This window comes from Sciurus carolinensis, chromosome 6 (assembly GCF_902686445.1).
Source record: "Sciurus carolinensis chromosome 6, mSciCar1.2, whole genome shotgun sequence".
In the NCBI taxonomy this organism is placed as follows: Eukaryota; Metazoa; Chordata; class Mammalia; order Rodentia; family Sciuridae; genus Sciurus; species Sciurus carolinensis.
Window position 1 is genome coordinate 157,329,599 of NC_062218.1, and position 18,146 is coordinate 157,347,744.

The 18,146-nt window shown below is 47.3% G+C and overlaps 1 protein-coding gene across 1 annotated transcript in view; it reads left to right on the plus strand.

Annotated features, from left to right (window-relative positions):
- The window catches only part of Dock2 (dedicator of cytokinesis 2), a 407,762-nt gene that overhangs the window by 111,081 nt on the left and 278,535 nt on the right, over positions 1-18,146 (plus strand). The window contains exons 24-25 of the mRNA XM_047555786.1: positions 3,179-3,249; positions 4,918-5,024. Of these exons, the coding sequence (XP_047411742.1) occupies positions 3,179-3,249; positions 4,918-5,024 (178 nt within the window). The remainder of the gene's footprint in view (positions 1-3,178; positions 3,250-4,917; positions 5,025-18,146) is intronic.

Sequence of the window (18,146 nt, forward strand, 5' to 3'; positions counted from 1 at the left end):
ACTGTGATGTCACTCCACAGCCCCAGAATGAAAGGCAGCTCTTGAACTCCAGCAACCTGCTGTAGACACTGGAGTCTGGACTCCCCCAGCTTGCTCAGGGGTTTGTTCCTTTTTTCCTTCACTTTGTCTCAATTATGATAAGTCACATTGTCCTTTGTGGAGGCACCATGGACCAAGAGCAGGGGCTAGGGAGATTTGACGTTTAGGGATGTGTGCACTTGCCTTGGGGACCTGGTGAGGGCCAGGCATTATGTTAGGTGCACGGCGCTCTGTTCTATATCGTTCTTGTTACCCTGCATGACAGTGCAGAGCCAGGGGTGGGGAAAAGGGACTATGTGCACATGGCGGGAGCTGACATCACACCCAGATCCTGCGGGCTAAGAACAGATGAAGAAATGGTTTGTTAGAAAGGCCTGGACCGTCCTTCTCAGATCACAGAGGTCTCTTTAGACTTCAGAGGTTGGGAGATATGCATCCGGCAGCTGGGTTTGATTTCGCCAACACAGCTTTGGATAACTCATTTGGAACGATTGGATAACTCATTCTTAGAAAGAGTGTGGGTTCCAGTTACTTCATCACTTCAACTGGCCGAGGCACATTCCATGTCGAGTTTCCCTTCAGGAGTGGTCCTGAAGGCAGGGGATTTTGCCACATCAGCTTTGTGTTTCCTGATGACCTTGACCAAGTAGGTTGGTTAGAATATATGTATAACAACAGCCTGTAGAAATGTCAAAGTGCATCCCAGTATATTAAATTCCTGAAAAGTTATGTAGTTTATTTAAAAAACTCACTGTTTTATCTTTATTTAAGTCAATATTTCCCAAAATTATTTGATTGCAACCCCTTTTCCCTAAAGAATAACTAAGCCCATCTTACAGGACCAGAGTAGCCAATAGAATACTGTTTAAGAAACACTGGCCTGACTTCTCTTGTCATCTAGATTTGAAGGTATAAGGAATAGATCTCTAGACACAAAATCCAATAACTATAAAGAAAAAGTCTGACAAATTTGACAACATGCAAATTAAAATCTTTCTGTGCAAGGAAAGATATGATAAAGCTAAAAGATAAGCAACAAACAATAGAAAAGCAGGAGAAAATTCTTGCAAAAGTGTTACTGCCTAAGAATTAATATTAATGATGCCTGGAGAATTCTGCAAACCAGTAAGAGAAGAGTCCTCCAAAAGAAGAATGGAAAAAGGATATGAACAAGCAACTTAACAACTACACATATTCAATAAGCACGGAAAAGATGCCCAGCTGCACTACCAACCAAAGAGCTACAAACTGTTCATCAGATTGACAAAAATTAGAAAGATTATATATTCAATGTTAGCAAGGTTGTGGGGCAAAGGTCAGTCAGTAAAAAGAAATCAGTTACTGCTTCTTTCAAGGTGACTCGATGAGATCAACTGCAGTTCACACATATATGTTTTGATGAACTGGTTCCTTTTGAGCAATCCAGCCTGCAGGGATTCTCACCGATACATGGATAACCGTGTATTAAATGTCATCTCACCACACGTTTTATAATTAAGAAAAACTGAAAATAGCATGGAGCCCATCAGCAGGGAAAGGGTTGAAGGAGATGTAGCCTACCATTCAGCCCTGCAAGTGCTGGCTAGAAACAAGAGAGCACACACCAGATATGGCATGCTAAGGACCCAGGGGTGTGTAACTGACTGTAGCAATCTAGTTGAAGAGCTGAATATTTGTATGCATGCATCTGTGCACAGACACACACACACACATACTCACGCATGATCACAATCTGGAAGGACACTCCCCACCCTGTTAACAGTGGTCCCTTCTGAGAAGGACAGATTGGGGGTGAGTTGAAGATGTGGGGCTTTGGGAACAATTTTCACACTGAAACCTTATTTTGTGTAATTTATTTTTTGTTCATCAAACCTATGGTACTGATATTATGAATCATAATCAACAAAGAAAAAAGGATGAAGGTGTAGAAAGAGCTGGCCTTTGAGGAAGAGGGTCATGCAGCTTCAGGGTTCCAAGAAGTGGATCTCAGAGCAGCCTGCCTGAATTTGAATCCCGGCTGACACTTGACAACTTTTTGACCTTGGGTTAGTTACTGAATCTTAATGCGACTGAAGTTTCTTATCTATGGAAATAATATTTCCCTTGCAGGGTTGTAATTAAGAAGCTAATATATTCACAGCGTTCAGCACAGCGTCTGCCCCATTGTAAATTCTCAGAGAAGAGTCATCATCATTATTTAAATAAGACGCTTATTTGAGTATGGCTAGGAGTAAGATTTCCTTTAAAAAGTAATTTTCACTATTTTTATTTGGGTCTGATTGCCAAAGGATGATACATACTGATAATAGAAGACCTACGGCATAGAAACAAATTTAAAAATGCCTACTTCCATTAGATTTTTAGACATTATTTTCCATTCATGTGACCTGGAAGTCCCTCTGCTGAACTTGGAGTCTGTCTGGTTGCCTGGCAAACGGTGCTGCTGTGCTGGGGTTGGGGGTGGCTCACATGTCTGGATGCATTTGTTAAAGGAAAGAAACAACCCAGCAAAGTCACAGCTTTCTTACCGGAGCTAGGGGACCAAAGTGTGCCCAGTATCATATACATACCCACTATTTTTTTGCTCATTAAACAGACCTTGGAGAGAAAATAAAAATAACTTGATCCAAGCCATTCTTGCCACCAGCAAAACAATTCACGCACACCATCTTCTAAGAATAATAGAAATAACCATTTTGGGGGAATTCAAAATATACATAGGGCTCAAGCTGGATGCCTCATGCACATCCTTCTTTATTCTTTACAATCCTGCAAAATAAATATGACTTTCCCTCTTTTACAGATTTGGAAACCTGACAATCAGAGAGGTTACGTGTTTTGTCCAAAGCCACATGGCGAGGACAGTGTGTAAACAGAGTTTGACCACAGATCTGCACCACTTCCAAGTCTGTGATAGTTCTGCTCTAAGATACTGCCATCCCAGAAGCCATGACCTCTCTTTTATATGCAGAGAAGAGCATGCCTGGGTTTCAATCCACCCACAGTCTTGCATCATATGCAGGGTCCAAGATGCAGAGTCTCTCAACTCTGATCTGTGTTGTGTAGCAAAGCGTCCTCCTCACCAGCCTGGAGTTGCTGGATGTGGGCATCATTCATGTTTATTTCATGTTCCACCCAGGTGGCGGCTTTGAAATACATCCCATCTGTCCTCCACGATGTGGAAACGGTCTTCGATGCAAAGTTACTCAGGTGAGAGCATATGATGTACTTCCCCCAGCTCTGCTGTCAGCCAGGGATTCAAAGGGAAAGGAGGGCTCTTGTGGGGAGTTCCAGACGGGCGCTCTTCTCCATTCAGGGACAGGGTGAGCACGTGGCAGGACCCTAACCCAGGGACTCCAGGGTGGGAATTTTACCTTTTGGTTGTGTTGTGTCAGACGTCAATGAAAATTATAAGCACCCCTCTTTGAAGACACAGAAGGTAAACATATAGCGTAATCAATGTTTGTTTGGGGAAAATGTTTCTATTCAACCTGGGCTTGAAGGTGGCTCAGGTTCTGTCTTTGCCTCCTAAGCCCTATGGTGGCAAGTGGAGGACTCCCTAAGGACACAGGAGAGACATGGAATTGGGCTCCCTTCTGCTTTCTGCCTTTGACTTCATTCATCTGTGGATGAGCACACAATTTTAGTGCGATTACACTGTTAGAATAGGGGTCTTTGGGTCAAATAGACCCTCATCCTTTTTCGCTTGAGTTCCTAGATCACATAATAGGAGATTTTTAAAAACTTTTTCATATTTAAACACTTTCGGATTTGAAGGTGGTACACAGAGTTCCCCGCACTCTTCCTTCCTGTCTCCAAGGCTCATGTTTGCATCACTACCACCCATGGATTGAGACTGAGAAACTGTCCTTGGTGCAGCTTTAGAACCACACTCCAAGGCTCACTCGCTATCAGGGATCTCTACTTTTTTCACAGATGTCCGTTTCTGTTCATGTAAGATCTTTGCTGGCTTGCTCTTGTCTTTCAGGGTTTGGGCTCAATTTTATCTTCTCAGAAAAGCTACCTCTGAATATTGTAAATCAATTAAATTCATCCCTGACCCCTGGCCCCTTGTTCTCTGACATAGCTTCCTATTTATTTCCTTTACAGCATTGACCATAGGTTGTTTTGTCTGTGTCTGCATTGTGGGTGGGTCTTTGTGCCAACGGGGACCGAGGCTGTTCTCATGAAACTCATTTCTCTGCAAGTTGCCTATCACAAACTAAGTAGATGTTTAATAAATAATTGAAAGAAAAAATGAATACAATGAGTTTATTCTGGAAAGCTGTTATTCTGTTTTGAGATATTTTTATCTTTATCTGGAAAGAGCTATCTCCTATTTGATGCCTTGAACTCTCTGCAACCCACCAATTTTTCACAGATGTTCTTGAAATTAAGGACCTTTTTTGGTCCTAAGACATATCATAATGCATTACCAAGCATAAAACATTTGTAAATAAAGTGATATGCTAATGAAGTCAGAACCTGGTTTTTAATTCTTGTTGCTTTGTCTCCCTCACTGCCTAACCTTGGGAAAGTTAGTTGACCTTTCTAAACCTTATTTTTCTCACTTATGACATTGAGATACACATTCTATCCACCCATAGAGTTCTGAGGTTCAAGGGGCCGCGCATGTCAATGGAAAGTGCGTGCCTGGTTCACAGTAAGGACCCAGGGTTGTTGGTGTTGCTTTCAGATTTTTGCATCTCTTTGAATGCTCTAAACACTTAGTACCAACCACAGCTGTCTTGTCTTCGCTGAAGGCTTGCTGTGTACCTGGGCTCTGCCAGGATCGGGGGTCTGAGAGTCCCAGATGTTCTATAAGTGCCGGGGACAGGAGACTGGGTCTAATTTGCTCTCGCTGACTCTCATTTCCAGCCAGCTCCTCTATGAGTTCTACACCTGCATCCCCCCCGTGAAACTGCAGAAGCAGAAAGTCCAGTCCATGAATGAGATCGTCCAGAGCAATCTCTTTAAAAAGCAAGGTGAGTGCAAGGCGTCAGGCTGAACGAGTCCTCTTTTGGAACCTGGCACCAGGGCGAACGTCTGGGCTCTAAAACATCTCTTTCCTAACTACTCCCTGGGTCTGCATGAAGGTGGAAAATGGAAACTGGCTGCCAGCTTAGATGTCAGAAGTCAAACTGATTTGGGGGATTCTTAGGCTGCACCGTTTATTTTTCTGGAGAAAGTGTAACAGGGCCATAAGTTTGGAGATGCGCATATGCCTTAGGTCATCATGGTGCGAGAAGATTTTTTTCCCTGCATGGTTTATTATTGCTGTCTTTAACTTGAAGGGAGGTAGGCAAAGTTCCTTTTAATAGATCCAATCTTCAGAGAAGTTCTCAAAATTTCAAGGATATAAGAATAAACTGGAAAGATTATTAAAATATGGATTTCTGAGGCCCATCTCAGAGATTCTGATTGAGTAGGAATTAGTAGGGTTTTTTTTTTTAGCTTTTATAAAAATGTAAATTATTCTTGAATATATGATACATTTATTTGGATCAAAATGCAAAGGTATAAAAGGGTGTGGCCTGGAAAGGTTCCCTTTTGACCTGTGCCTGGCCACTCCAGTGCCTTCTCCAGAGGAGGCCAGTCTTCCCAGCCTCTGTGTTTGCTTCCAGAATCCTTCCTTTCATCTACAATCAAATCCTTCCTTGGATATACAATCAAGTAGATATGCTATGTGTTCTCCCTTGGCTTTTTATTATTATTGCTCAAAGGTAGCATATCAGATAATTCTTCTGAACTTTGCCTGTTTCACTTGATGACATTTTTTGGAGATCAGGAAATGACAGAATTTGTATAAAGTTGCCATCCCCCTAAACTGGTAACCCCCAAGTCCTCTGACAAGCATCCCACTTTCAAGAGACTAGGGGTTCCTCTTTCTGAGGCTGGTGAACTAGATGTTGGAAGCTCCTCCAGATGTGACAGGGGTGGGGGGCTCAGAAGTTCACTTTCTCCCTCTGTCCCCTTTCCAGCAGCAGTCTGTTCCTGGATCATGCAGGACAGAGAGTGCTCTTTGCCCCTCTTTGCCTTTCCTGTCCAGAACCTCGCCTCTCTAGAAGGGTGAAAACATGACTTTGGGGGTCAGCACTGTTTTCTGGACCAACCCTTTCCAATTTTAAATTCCTCTGTCCACACTGATGTCAATAATAAAATGAGACACAAACGGTAAGAAACTGAGGTCCTAGAATTCAGAGAATCCTTCATGGCCCAACTGGAATTTATTCAGGGAGTGAAGCCTGAATATCTATGCAAATTGCCTGGTAATCATAGAAATATTCAGAGACCACTTCACTGTAAAGATGTGTGGTCTTTTTTGTTTTGTTTTGTTTTGTTTTTTTTCCCTTCCCAATGCCTGGTTAGCAAAATTGCTGTCTGGACCCTGTCCTCAGAGCTGGGGTAGGAGAGAGACACCGGGAAGGCAGGTATTCTTGTGGTTTTCACATCCTTGTGTCTGACCTCCTGATCATTTTGGCAGATGTGTGAGAGCGTTTTAACCCAACGTGGATGTGGCTGGTTTGTGCAGGGTGGTTTGCTGAGCCTTCCTCCATCCCTGCAGCGTTTTGAAGTGACACTTGTGTTTGTGAGGTTCTGACTTCCACCTCCCAAGGAACTTGCCCTCACCCCAAAGGCTTTGAAACATGCCTGCCTTTTCTTGCTCTGGCAGCCCCTGCTGGGATTTGGGTGGTCTCACCATTGAGACAAATGGAGTCCAGTCCTAGGGATGTGACAAGGACACCTCCAACTACATATGGCATGGCACAGGCAGCAGGGAGCTGCCTAGTTGGTTCTCTTTCATTGTTTCAAGCTGCCATTACTGTCGGGGCCCCGCTTAGCATGGAGGCCAGATGGACAGCTAGCACGGTCCCAGACTGGGCACGTGTGTCAATTCCAGCCTTGTGGAAGTACGAGTAATTCCTTTCCCGGGGGCCCCTGTCCTGGGGTCAGCAGAGTCACAGGGCAGGCTGGCCAGCTGCTGCATACCCGTCCTGCTGTGCGGCCAAGCTTTGGATTCGGTAAAAACCCTCTGATTAATATTAACCGACAGCAGGCCAGCCCTAGTGTTGTTCACACTGACAAAAGGAATGTAAAATTCTTACCTTCAAATAGATCCAGAGACTGGGAGTAGGCAAACAAAGTACCCTTGGGGCCCTGCTTTCAAGAGGAGCCTACCCTTCCCCGGCGGGCGCTGTCAGGCAGCGGCTCTGGGGCTCAGCTGTCCTCCTCTTTATTTGCTAAGTGAACCCTTTAGCAAAACGCCCCAGAGGGAAGCTTCAGCTCCTCCCCTCTCTGAAGGGCTCAGTTCCAGATGGACAGGCAGAGTTCATGGACACCTGCTGGTGTGCACTGCTCTTGGGCCAGTGTCTACCCTCATACCCTTCACCAAGGTGAGCTTGGTCCCTCTGGCCAAGTTCCAGTTGTCATGAATGCCTCCTGTTATTCTCCTGTGAAGCACCCTGTGCCTCGGGGTCAGATCTGCTCTGAGTTACTCTCATTTAAGTGCCAGATGTGTCAGCTCCCAGAGTCTTGTCGGAGGCATTAGCTGGGATGCACAACCTTGAACATTTGTATTGACAGCAAGCAGAGAGGCCAGGAGGCTTCTAAGCACTCTCTGAGATTTGGGCAGGCTACCTTGTTGACCTTTCTTAGGGAGGATCCTGGGCAGAGGGGGCCAGGGTTTACTGGTTAAGGGTACTGGCGCTTGAGTCACACTAGACCTGAGTTTAATTCCTGGATTGGCCCCTTATCAGTTGTGTGACCATGGATAATTTTTTGACCTCTCTGATCCTCAATAAGCTATCTGTAAAATGGGAATAATAATAATAGTGTCTGCCTTAGAAGGTTGTTCTGTGGGCAGTGAGACATGAGGCATTGAAAGCACTTAGTGCAACTCCAGTTTCAGCACAATGTCCCATAGAAAGTGGTGACTGTCACTGTCAGCGTGGTGCTCATTTTCCCACCCGCAGTCTCCAGCCCCTATCCTGACCTCTTTCTGTTCCATAGTTGCACTTAACACTAAACCCAGATTCCTGTGGCCCTGGAAGCCACATGTTTTTCCTCAGGGTCTGGAAAACACAAGACTTAATGAAGGAAAGGGCCTGGGTCTGTAAGTTCCTCCCATTCTTGTTCCACGTCCCTGGGACATTTTTGCAAAGGGCAGTGTTCAGTAGGGAACACTTCGCTGTTTACATTGCTTTGGCCTTACCATTGTGTGGTCCTGGGCACTTGACAATCATCCTCTCTGGTGGTTTGACCCTTGGGATGCTTTTAAAGCATGGTGGCATCAGCCTCCACTGGTGTCCACTGTTCCTTGCCCTGTGATCTTGTGTCATCTACCCGATCCTAGAGCATCTCCGTGTCCTCACCTGTAACACAGGCATAGCCACAGGCTGGGTTGCTGGGCTGCTATGCAGATCTGATGATATGATGTGGCTTGTTAGCATGTTGCGTAAGGGAGTGGGAGTGGCCAGTGGCTGTGGCCCCACACGGGGTGGCTTCCTTATGTGAATGACCTCAGAGTTCAGTGAGAGAGAAATGACAATCTACAGGGACTAATCAGCTGTCCTCTCCAATACAAGCTCAGACATGCCCAGTGGCTCTGAGTGGCGCAGGGAGGACTAGATATGCCCTGAGCAGGCTCAGAGGGGAGCCTGCGAGGAAACCAAGCCTTCCGCGCTGTTGGAATGGATTTGTTCCCACGAGAACCTCATCTCTAAGTAATGTTGTCTGTTTCGTCTGATGCTAATCAGATGCGCCATCTGGTTCAGTGTAAACTGCTTAGGATCCACGCTGCTCACTTCTCTTCCCAACCTCCGAACAGAGGGAGAGGGGGACAGCACTCTCGCAGGGAGCCAGCTGATGAGGATCTGGAAACGCTTCCCATGTTGATTCCCAGCCACCAGGACTCCCCACTGGGGCCTTTGCTGAGAGGCTGTGTGGGCCGTGCACGCTCCCGGAGGGACCTTCACGAGCTGCAGCTGCCTCCTCCCGCCCACTCGGTGACCATGGCCCACAGTATCTGCAGCAGCTGTGCCTCAAGTCAGCTCACTGTGGCCAGGCGACTGTGGGGGAGGGGTGCTGATGGTACCCAGCACCCTAAGAGGTTCATCTCTTCTAGTATCATTGCAGCATCAGGCTGGGAAGAAAGAAAAGTCCCCTGACTCTAGCAGTGATGGCTTTGCTTGGTGAGCTTTTACAATGACACTGAACCTTGGGTTCTGTGTCTGAAATATGAACAGAAATATCGCCATGAGATTAAAGGACTTTGATTCAGAACATCCTTCTTTCTGATCCTGGCTCGGTCACTTATTAGCTGTGTTCTTTTACACAGGTAACCTCTCTAAGCATCAGTTTCTTTAGCTACACAAATGTGATTAACTTACACACAACAACCAGTAGGACGCCTGAGATGTAATAGCTGCCTATGGAATGGCTTCTGTAACAGTAGCAACCACAGCAAAATAATGACATCAACAGCATCGTAAAAGGAGAGACATGTTTATTAAGTGGCAACTTTGTATCATATACTGTATAGAGTATAAATATACATTATAGTCTAACAACCATCCCTATCTTTTTAATTTAAATTTTTTTTTTGTTTTAGTTATCAATGGATCTTTTAAAATTTTATTTATTTACATGGTGCTGAGTGTCAAACCCAGGGCCTTGCACATGCCAGGCAAGTGCTCTACCACTGAGCCACAACCCCAGCCCCAACCCCTATCTCATAATTGGGGAAACTGAGGTCTAGGAAGTTTAATAATTTGTATACCAATGAGACCAACAGCTATAAAATGTGTTGTTTTTTTATCATAATGACACTGCGGTGACAAATCAGTGGGTTTTAACAGCAGATTCTCAGTGGGCTTAATAGCATAAAGGTTTTTGCTCTTATGCAAAGTCTGGTGAAGGTCACACGCATTTTGTCCTTCCTAAAGTTCTGCCAGCTGGTCCCCATGGCCTCCCTGCAGCAGGGGAGGGGAGAAGGCAGAGAGAGGCATTAAACTACCTGGGCCTGGAAGCATGTTGATTCCACCACCGTCCCTTGGCAGGACCATGTCACCATCTCCAGCCCAGCTGCAAGGGGCAAACAGGAAGTGTGCTGACAAACCCTCTCTGCCTCTGGTAGCGAGTGTTAGAGCTGGATTCTGAGTATGAGTGGTTTGAATAACAAAATCCATCTTTCCCACTACCCCCGACTTTATTCTTACTAGGAGTAGAAAAGCATTCCTTGTTGGAAATGATCCTCGTCCACGCTTGGAACCCGAGTCACGATTCTTCCCGAGGGGCCTGGTTTTCTTCCATTCCCCACTGCCCACCCCTCCCACAGTGCCCGGCAGCTGTCTGACAGGTGTGGCAGGGGCCCTGTCTGGGAGCAGGAAGAGGCCTCGCTTTTGGCTTCTCCCAGCAGTTTGCCCGGGTAGGCAGGTGTCGGCAGGCTGCTGAGGTGGGATGCTGACCAGGCTTGGCCACAGGCTATTCTGCAGGGAAGGCTGCAGGAGAACGGAGCCTCCACCCCACAGGCCATGTGCTAGCCTCGTGGTGGCCACTCACCTTACACACTTCCCACTTCCTGGAATTCCCTCCTACAGGGATCTCCTCCTCACCCCTGGAGACAGACTGGTGTCCCATCTCCGCAGTCCCCCTGGTGGCCCAGGCATTTCTGCTCAGTCTCATTCAACACTTAACTCCATCCCCGCTTTGGGTCAGGCCCTGGGAAGGTGCAGGAGAGGCGTTGCAAGTTGCAGATTCTGCCCCTCACTCCTTGCCCAAAGCCAAGGAAGCTTTGACTTCCCAGCCTTTCTTCTTGAGTGTTCGTTTCACTTTGTACTGTGGTAACTTAAAAATGTCCTTGAGTGATGTCTTTGAGTTTGAGGTGGCACAAGTATTTGAGTCAAAAGCGTTCCCTCCCTCTTTCCCAAATGGCATCTGGGACTGTGTCCTAGGTACTCAAATAGCCAAGGGAAGAAAGGTGCTGCTTTGCCTTCTCCTTCAAATCCTAAGAGAGGATTTGGGGACACTCCTGTCTTGTGGCTTTGGGTCTGGCCCACACCCTCCATCCTGTCTTCTTTCCGAGGAAGACTTCTTCTGCCATCCTTCCCCGGGGCCATAAAAATGGAATGGTATTGGAGGACAGCATGAAAGTAGAGAGTTGAATATGTTTAAAATGGTTCCCAGGATCACAAAGGGGACAGAGCAAGGTGTTTCGCCTCCGAGCCCTGATGCAGCTGCGGAGTGGGTTCAAACCATGGAATCCTGGAGCTACTCCGGAGATTCCAGCTCCAGAGTGGGGAGGGACAGGCATGGTGCAGCCCTCCCCAGGATGCAGAGGCAGGTGGCCCTGACCCCTCTCCAGGCCCAAGCCCAGCTCCAGAGCCAGGCAGGGGGGAGGAGGACAGTGGGGGCAGAGAGAAGGGCTTCCTCAGTGCACGGCACGGGTGGCCTGCACTGGACCTGCCTTTCCTAGTAGCCTTCTGTTCACGCCCCCTCGGGCTGACGGGCCTGCTCCCTGGAGCCGGGATATGCCTGATTTCCCTTTGTGCTCAGTATGCTTAGGAGTCGACACCGCTCTCAAACACTGGTCTGTGGACCTTGACAGTAAAACACACCATTATCAAATGACCAGTGTCCTTAGGAAAAGGAAAGACAGGACCGTTGTGACAGACTAGAGTGCCCCACAGTCTTGGCTCCCAGCGCACCTCATCGGTGGTGTGCACAGGCTGATTATATTGTATATGGTTTTATTCACTGTTTTTATTAATACATTCAGCACCCGTGCACTCACCACCCAAAGCAGAAACTACTATGTCACCAGTCACCTCTGTGTAACCAGAGGACTCTGCCTTGTGGGACTGAGGGAACCGTATTCTGGAATCCTTTCTCCATCATTCTGATGCTTCCTTCCTCTTCCTGTGATTTTGTGGCGTCTCTCCCTATGTAAGCCCAGTGTTTTAGTTATTCTGACTTTATAAAAAGGGGTTTGAGCTATTGGTATTTGGGGGGACTTTTTCGTTTATTATTCTCCTGGAATTTGTTTCACAGGTTGCTACGTTTGTTGTGTGGATGCTGGTGGAACATTCCATTGTTTGAACAGATCCTAGTTTGTTCCTCTGTGCTTCCAATTTTAAGCGTTGGGTTCATTTTTTTTCTGTTGTAAATGTTGCTGATAAGAACATTCTCATACTCGTCTCTTATAAATGCTCAGGAGTCTCTTCCGGGGATGTAATTGCTCAGCTTTGCTTGGCAAAGGGGATCTGAACACTTGGCTTGAGGAAATGGTGACAAACTATTTCCTGAAGGTGGCTGTGCCAATTCTGCATTCCCACGGGCAATCCAGGGGATGTCCTGCGGGTGCACATTCTCTCCAACTCTGATGTCACCCACGGCTTAGTTCTTGCTGGTAAGATGGGTTTAAAACATGTCGTCACTCTCTTGGACATTTCTTTGACCATCAGTGATGCCGAGACCACTTTCTCACGCTTCTTTGCCACAGGTATGTCCCTTCTGTGGCATGTCTATCCTAGTGTGTCACATCTGTACCATTCTATGTGTGAATGTCACTTCTGTAGCACATCTGTGCAGGCATGTCATGCCTGTGACACGTCTACACATACCCATCACTTCCATAGCACATCTGTCTGCATATGATACATGTGGCATGTCTGTGTGTGTCCCTTCTGCAGCACATCTGTCTGTGCATTTAATGCATGTGGGACGTCTATGTGTGTGTCCCTTCAGCATTTCTGTCTGTGCATGTGATGCACGTGGCACGTCTGTGTGTGTCACTTCTGCAATACATGTGTGCATGTGACACACGTGGCACGTCTGTGTGTGTGTCCCTTCTGAAGCACATCTGTGCATGCTGACACGTCTGTGGCACATTTATCCACCTAGTTTGCCCGTTTTCCTCTTGGGTTAGTTGTATTTCTCTTCCTGAGTTGTAGCATATTTTACATATTTTTCATACTCATATTTTGCTGATTTCGTGTATTGCAAATATCTTCTCGTTACAGCTTGGCTTTCATTTTAAGGTGAGTTTTTATGAATAGAAATTCTTTGGATAATATTAAATTTATTGATCATTTTAATGGCCAAGTCTTTCTGCATCTTGTTTAAGAACTCTTTCCCAAACCCAAAGTCAAAAGTATATTCACTTACATGTTTGCTGAGTTTTACAATTTTATTTATGATACACAAATTCTTGATCCATCCCCAGAGTTCATGCTTCTGACCTGGAACGAGGTGGGTCTCTGGTTTTGCCAGTGTCTTTCCTTTGGCTGTTGTGTCCCCAGCTTTGTCCCTTGGGCAGTTCCTCCTTCTCTCCATGCAGCTGTCCTTCTGCATTTCTGGAGCATCCCTCTTCCAGGAGGCTGAGGGCATAGCCCAGTTTAGTCCCTGATCCATGGTGTGCGAGTCCTTGGTGCCATGCCGGGCTGAGGACCGAGGGTCAGCAAGGTCAGGGAAGAGGCTGGCCTTTCCTCCAAACCATCTCCAAATTGGACTCCAGTGCGATGTGAGCGTCCTGGGAACTACACGCTTAGACAGAACAGGTGGCCCTCACTGGGGTCAGGCTTGCTCATCATGAAAAAAATAATTCTTATGGCGAGACCTCGCTGGAGCCCTGGGGCAGCTTCTCGCAGCGTCTTCCCGTGTTGAGGAGCACCGAGCGGGCGCAGGACAGCCAGCACAGCAGCGGCACCACGTCCCGTCGGCCTCGGCGGCAGCCCTGGTGTCCACAGACTGCACTTCCGTGCCAGCTCCGGCCACACAGGCAGGCACGTCACGTCCTGGGTGCAGACTGTGTGACCTGAGCGAGCCACTGTCCTCCACAGAACGCTGCAAGTGAGGAGGGTGAGCACGCTTCCCCACAGCTCCTCTGCCAACAGAAGTCTACCTTCAAAAATATCCAAAGTGATACTATTTCTGAATATTTTTCACCACTTAGTGGAAAGAAATGGGGCCATTTTATAGAGGATTGTTGGAATAAAGGGAACAGGTACCATGACCAGTTATTAACACTGCCAGGCTCCACCCTGGACCAGTCAAGGGATTTAAGTGCTGGTGCCAACTCCGTTCCTTCAGGAAAGTGCCACCGAGACGTAAGGACTTCAGCTTCTGCTCGCCAGGGCATTTAGAGCTGCAAAGGCCTTCAAATGGGGAGGCCACTGTGCCATCTCTACTGCTGTGCCCCATGGCCGCATTCAGCTCCACGCTGTCCGGGCGCCAGTCTGGAGATCAGAGGCCGGCCTCATGTCTCTTCCCTCTTCATGCGACTGATCGCAGACAGCGTTCCGAGAACGAAATCTTCAGATCCAGAATCAGAGAAGACGGAGATTTAACAGGCTGCAGAACAAATCCAAGAGATTTATTAACGTGTTCTTTTTTTCCCCTGAACTTAAAAAAATACATATTGGCATAAAATCAGAGGAAAAAATCCTTCTTGAACTTCCAAAAATATCTAGAATTATTGCTTTTAATGATATTATAAAGGGTAATTTAATTGGGGAAGGAAAAACATCCAGCCCACTTCTTGAACAGCCGCCTGAGCCACCTTTTCTATAGACACGGGGCTGTTTGTGCCTCTTTCAATCCATGTCCCACACCATTCTTTGTATTAGCAGCAGCACATATAAATTAGGGATTTTACATTTAGACTGTAAATCCTTATAAGGTTATATGCTTACTCCATTTTTTGTATTGTTTTCACTGTGAAATTATGAGCATGGCTTTTTTGAATTCTGGTGAGGCAGGTCTTAGAATGAGATTTTTATGTTGATCTGTTTGTTTGACTTTGCTGATTTTTTTCCCCCAAAGTCTTTCTACAATAGAAGGAAGCCTCTGTAAAACTACAATACTGTTGAATTGAACACCAGCTGCTGATTCATTCAGTCGAGGCAATATTTATTGGAAAGCTAAAACTGTAGCAGTACGGTATGAGAAATATGAAAATATGAAAGTAAGGCAGTCATGCAGAATTTTATGGCCACCACTGATGTGACCACTGTTTTGTGCCAGGCTCAGTGCTAAGTTTTTCACACCTGTCTCATTTAATCACTGCATCGTCCAGATGAAGTGTAGCCCTTCCTATCCCTGTTTTACAGGTGAGGAAACTGAAGGTCAGACAAGCTGAGACACTGGCCAACAGTCACATGGCCAGGAACCTGGCAGGGTCAGAATCCAGCTGGGTCTGTCTGATTCCCTGTCCTCTGGGCCATGTGGCATCTGGAACAGGGGTTTCTGCCCCCAGGGAAGAATCAAGGTGTGAATCTGTTCAGCCACACACACAGGCCAGGAAGGCCGTAGAAAGGAGTGACAGGCAGGGTCCTGGTTATAAAATCATCCTCCTAGTGCAGTCTCCAGGTCACGTGGATGACACAGATTTTCCACAGCCTGTTAAACATGTGGGAACTTTCTCCACTTCACAGAGAAGTGCGATCACTTTCATTTTTCCCTTAAACACAGAACATTTGGCCAGTCATTCATTTCCTGATCTTTGACAAAGATAAGTATACAGAGAAATGTTTCTTTACCTAAGGAAACAGGAGAGGAATTGGTCAGCACTGCTCAGCTCAGGGAGACAGGCCGTAGGGAGTGGTGAGCACCAGGGAGTCAGCAACTACGGTTGCTGTGTCTGTATGTGGCTCAGCACTACCTGATCTTTCCTTTGGTTTCTGAAAAGTTTCCCAAGTTCTTATGTGAAAGCTGCTGATCTACTTTGTAAATGACATACAGATGAAGCATAATCTACATATAAACCAGGATAATAGCCTCTGGTATAAATTAATAACTTATTGAGTTTGTAGGGCTTTAATAAACATCCAAGATTTTGATAAATTTATCACAAATTTATTTTATAAATAATATTATGTGTATGTACAACTCTGTAAGTATGACTGTCACCAGGATTCAGTGAGAACAGTGCCTTTGGAACGTTAGGGACAAGTTCATGGAGGAGGCAGAATGTCACCTGGTTTAAATGGACAGTGAGCACGACATCGGTGCTCTCTGAACAGTCTGTGGGGACCTTGGAGCATCAGGCGGCAGACACCTGTGTCTCAACCTCAGGAAAATGCAGGGTCAGTTCTGGTCTGACATGTTCCCTTGCTAACGGGGCACAGGCCACACCAGGGCTCCAGCAGGTGCCAGGGGATGCTGCCAGTCAGGAAAAATGGCATTTATCACAGAAGTTAGTTTTATCAAAACACTGAGTTCACTGACGAACATTTGGTGCTCATTAAAGTACCTATTATGTCATGATTTACTGCTAACCATTGTTCATTATTTATCTCTTGCATCATATATTTTAAATAATTAGAAGACTCTTTTGCAGGTTTGCAATCTGCTTTTTCTGCTGAGAATCATTGGGACTGCTTTCTCATTCTATTTTTAAACTAGGCTCTATAGTGTAGCTGGTCTAACCAATTTCAATATTTTCTTATTTATGGACATGTGGTTTCATTTCACTGTGTGCTAGAAAAACTTAGTGAGATTCATAACTTCAATAGACAAATCTTTCTCCTCTTTGCTCATTATTTCCTTACTGCTGGGCATGAAGCTCCCCCGGCTTCTCCAGTGGTCCCCAGGATTTTCTGTCCCCCTTCTTCCTCCTTCACTTACACACACACTTCAACCCGGGATCCTGCTTCCTCCTTAGGCGACAGACTCAGCATAAAGCTGACCACGTTGTCCCCGCGCAAGGAGCTGGAGAGACACAATCCAGTTTTGGAGGGACACATTCTCATAGCTCTGCTGCCTTGATGGTAGGCTGTGTCCCGGTGTGAATGTTGTCTATGGCACCAAGTGCTTAGCTGCAGCCACATGGAGAGCCCTCAGCAGCCCTGGGCGGCTGGAGTGGATTCGCAGCGTGTGAGACTGTCCAGCCTGGGGACACTGCCCAAGTGGACCAGACGCCAGAGCGAAGGGGAAAGCTAATTACCCCGAGACATGCGACACTCTAATTATGGCTTCAGGTGAAGAAGAGAAGGGATTCCGGGAGAGACCTCCTGATACAGGCACAGCCTAGGAAAGCTGTGGAGAAGGCCCGGATGGAGCCTGAGTTGCTACCATACCTGGGCACTTCCAGTGCAGAAGTGGCCCTTTCTTCATCAGTCAGAGGGAGCAGCACGCAATGGGTACCTCCTGGGCTTATTGTGAGTAGGACGTGGGTGAAAGGGCCTGGCACTTGGTAAGCACGCGTCAGTGGCATGTCACCATCGCTGTCACCGTTGCTGTCAACAGCTATCTGCAGTCATCGGATGGTGGAAGCCAGTGCGGAACTGGCGGGCAGGAGACCTGTGTTCTCGGCTCTGTGGGGTCAGGTCCCTTTTACCCTGAGACTTGTGGTCCTGAGCAAACTGCCCAGAGGGCTCTGGATGGAGTCACCTCCACAGCAACTTCCTCACTTCCGTCACAGTGAGTCGCCCTCGGCTGGGACCCCGCTCCTCTGAGCATCCGTGCAGAGCCTGCTGGCAAGGAAGCAGACCTGGGGGTGGCTCTCCTCACGAGTCCTGGCGGCCACCTTGCCCTGGGCACTGCTGGTGCCGCCTTCTCACAGTTGGAGGTGAAACTCGGAGCAGGGAGTCAGCCTCAGCGCCTGACCAGGCTGGACTCGCTGTGCCCAGCAGGCAGCGCAGCGACCGGCAGTGCCTTTGTGTTCGTCGGTGCTTGTCCAGGGCCTGTGACGGCCCGGCAGGCGAGGAAGCTTGGCCAGCTGCTCACCTTGCGCTCCTCTCTCTTTTACTCCCTCTTCCCCAAATTACAAGCACAGAAGATAAGAAGGAGACGCCCCTCAGAGTCTGGGGACACCTCCTGAGACCTCAGCCCTGCTTAAAATGAGCCTGACGGACGCGGCTCTCTGTGGCTGGTGGAGGGAATTTGAGCTGCAGAAGCGCCGTGCGCCTAAGAATTCAGCGCACCAGCCTGTGAGACGTCTGGGAAGGGTGCTGGCGACAGCAGTGGAGAGCGTCCGAGTCAGCGCTTAAGCGACGCTGGGGAGGCTCCCACCTGGCACGCCCGGCCGGCAAGCCTGTCCTGGGTCCCATCAGGAGGCCCACTCACACTGTCTCCGTCCCTCGCTCCACCCATCCTCGAAAATTTACACG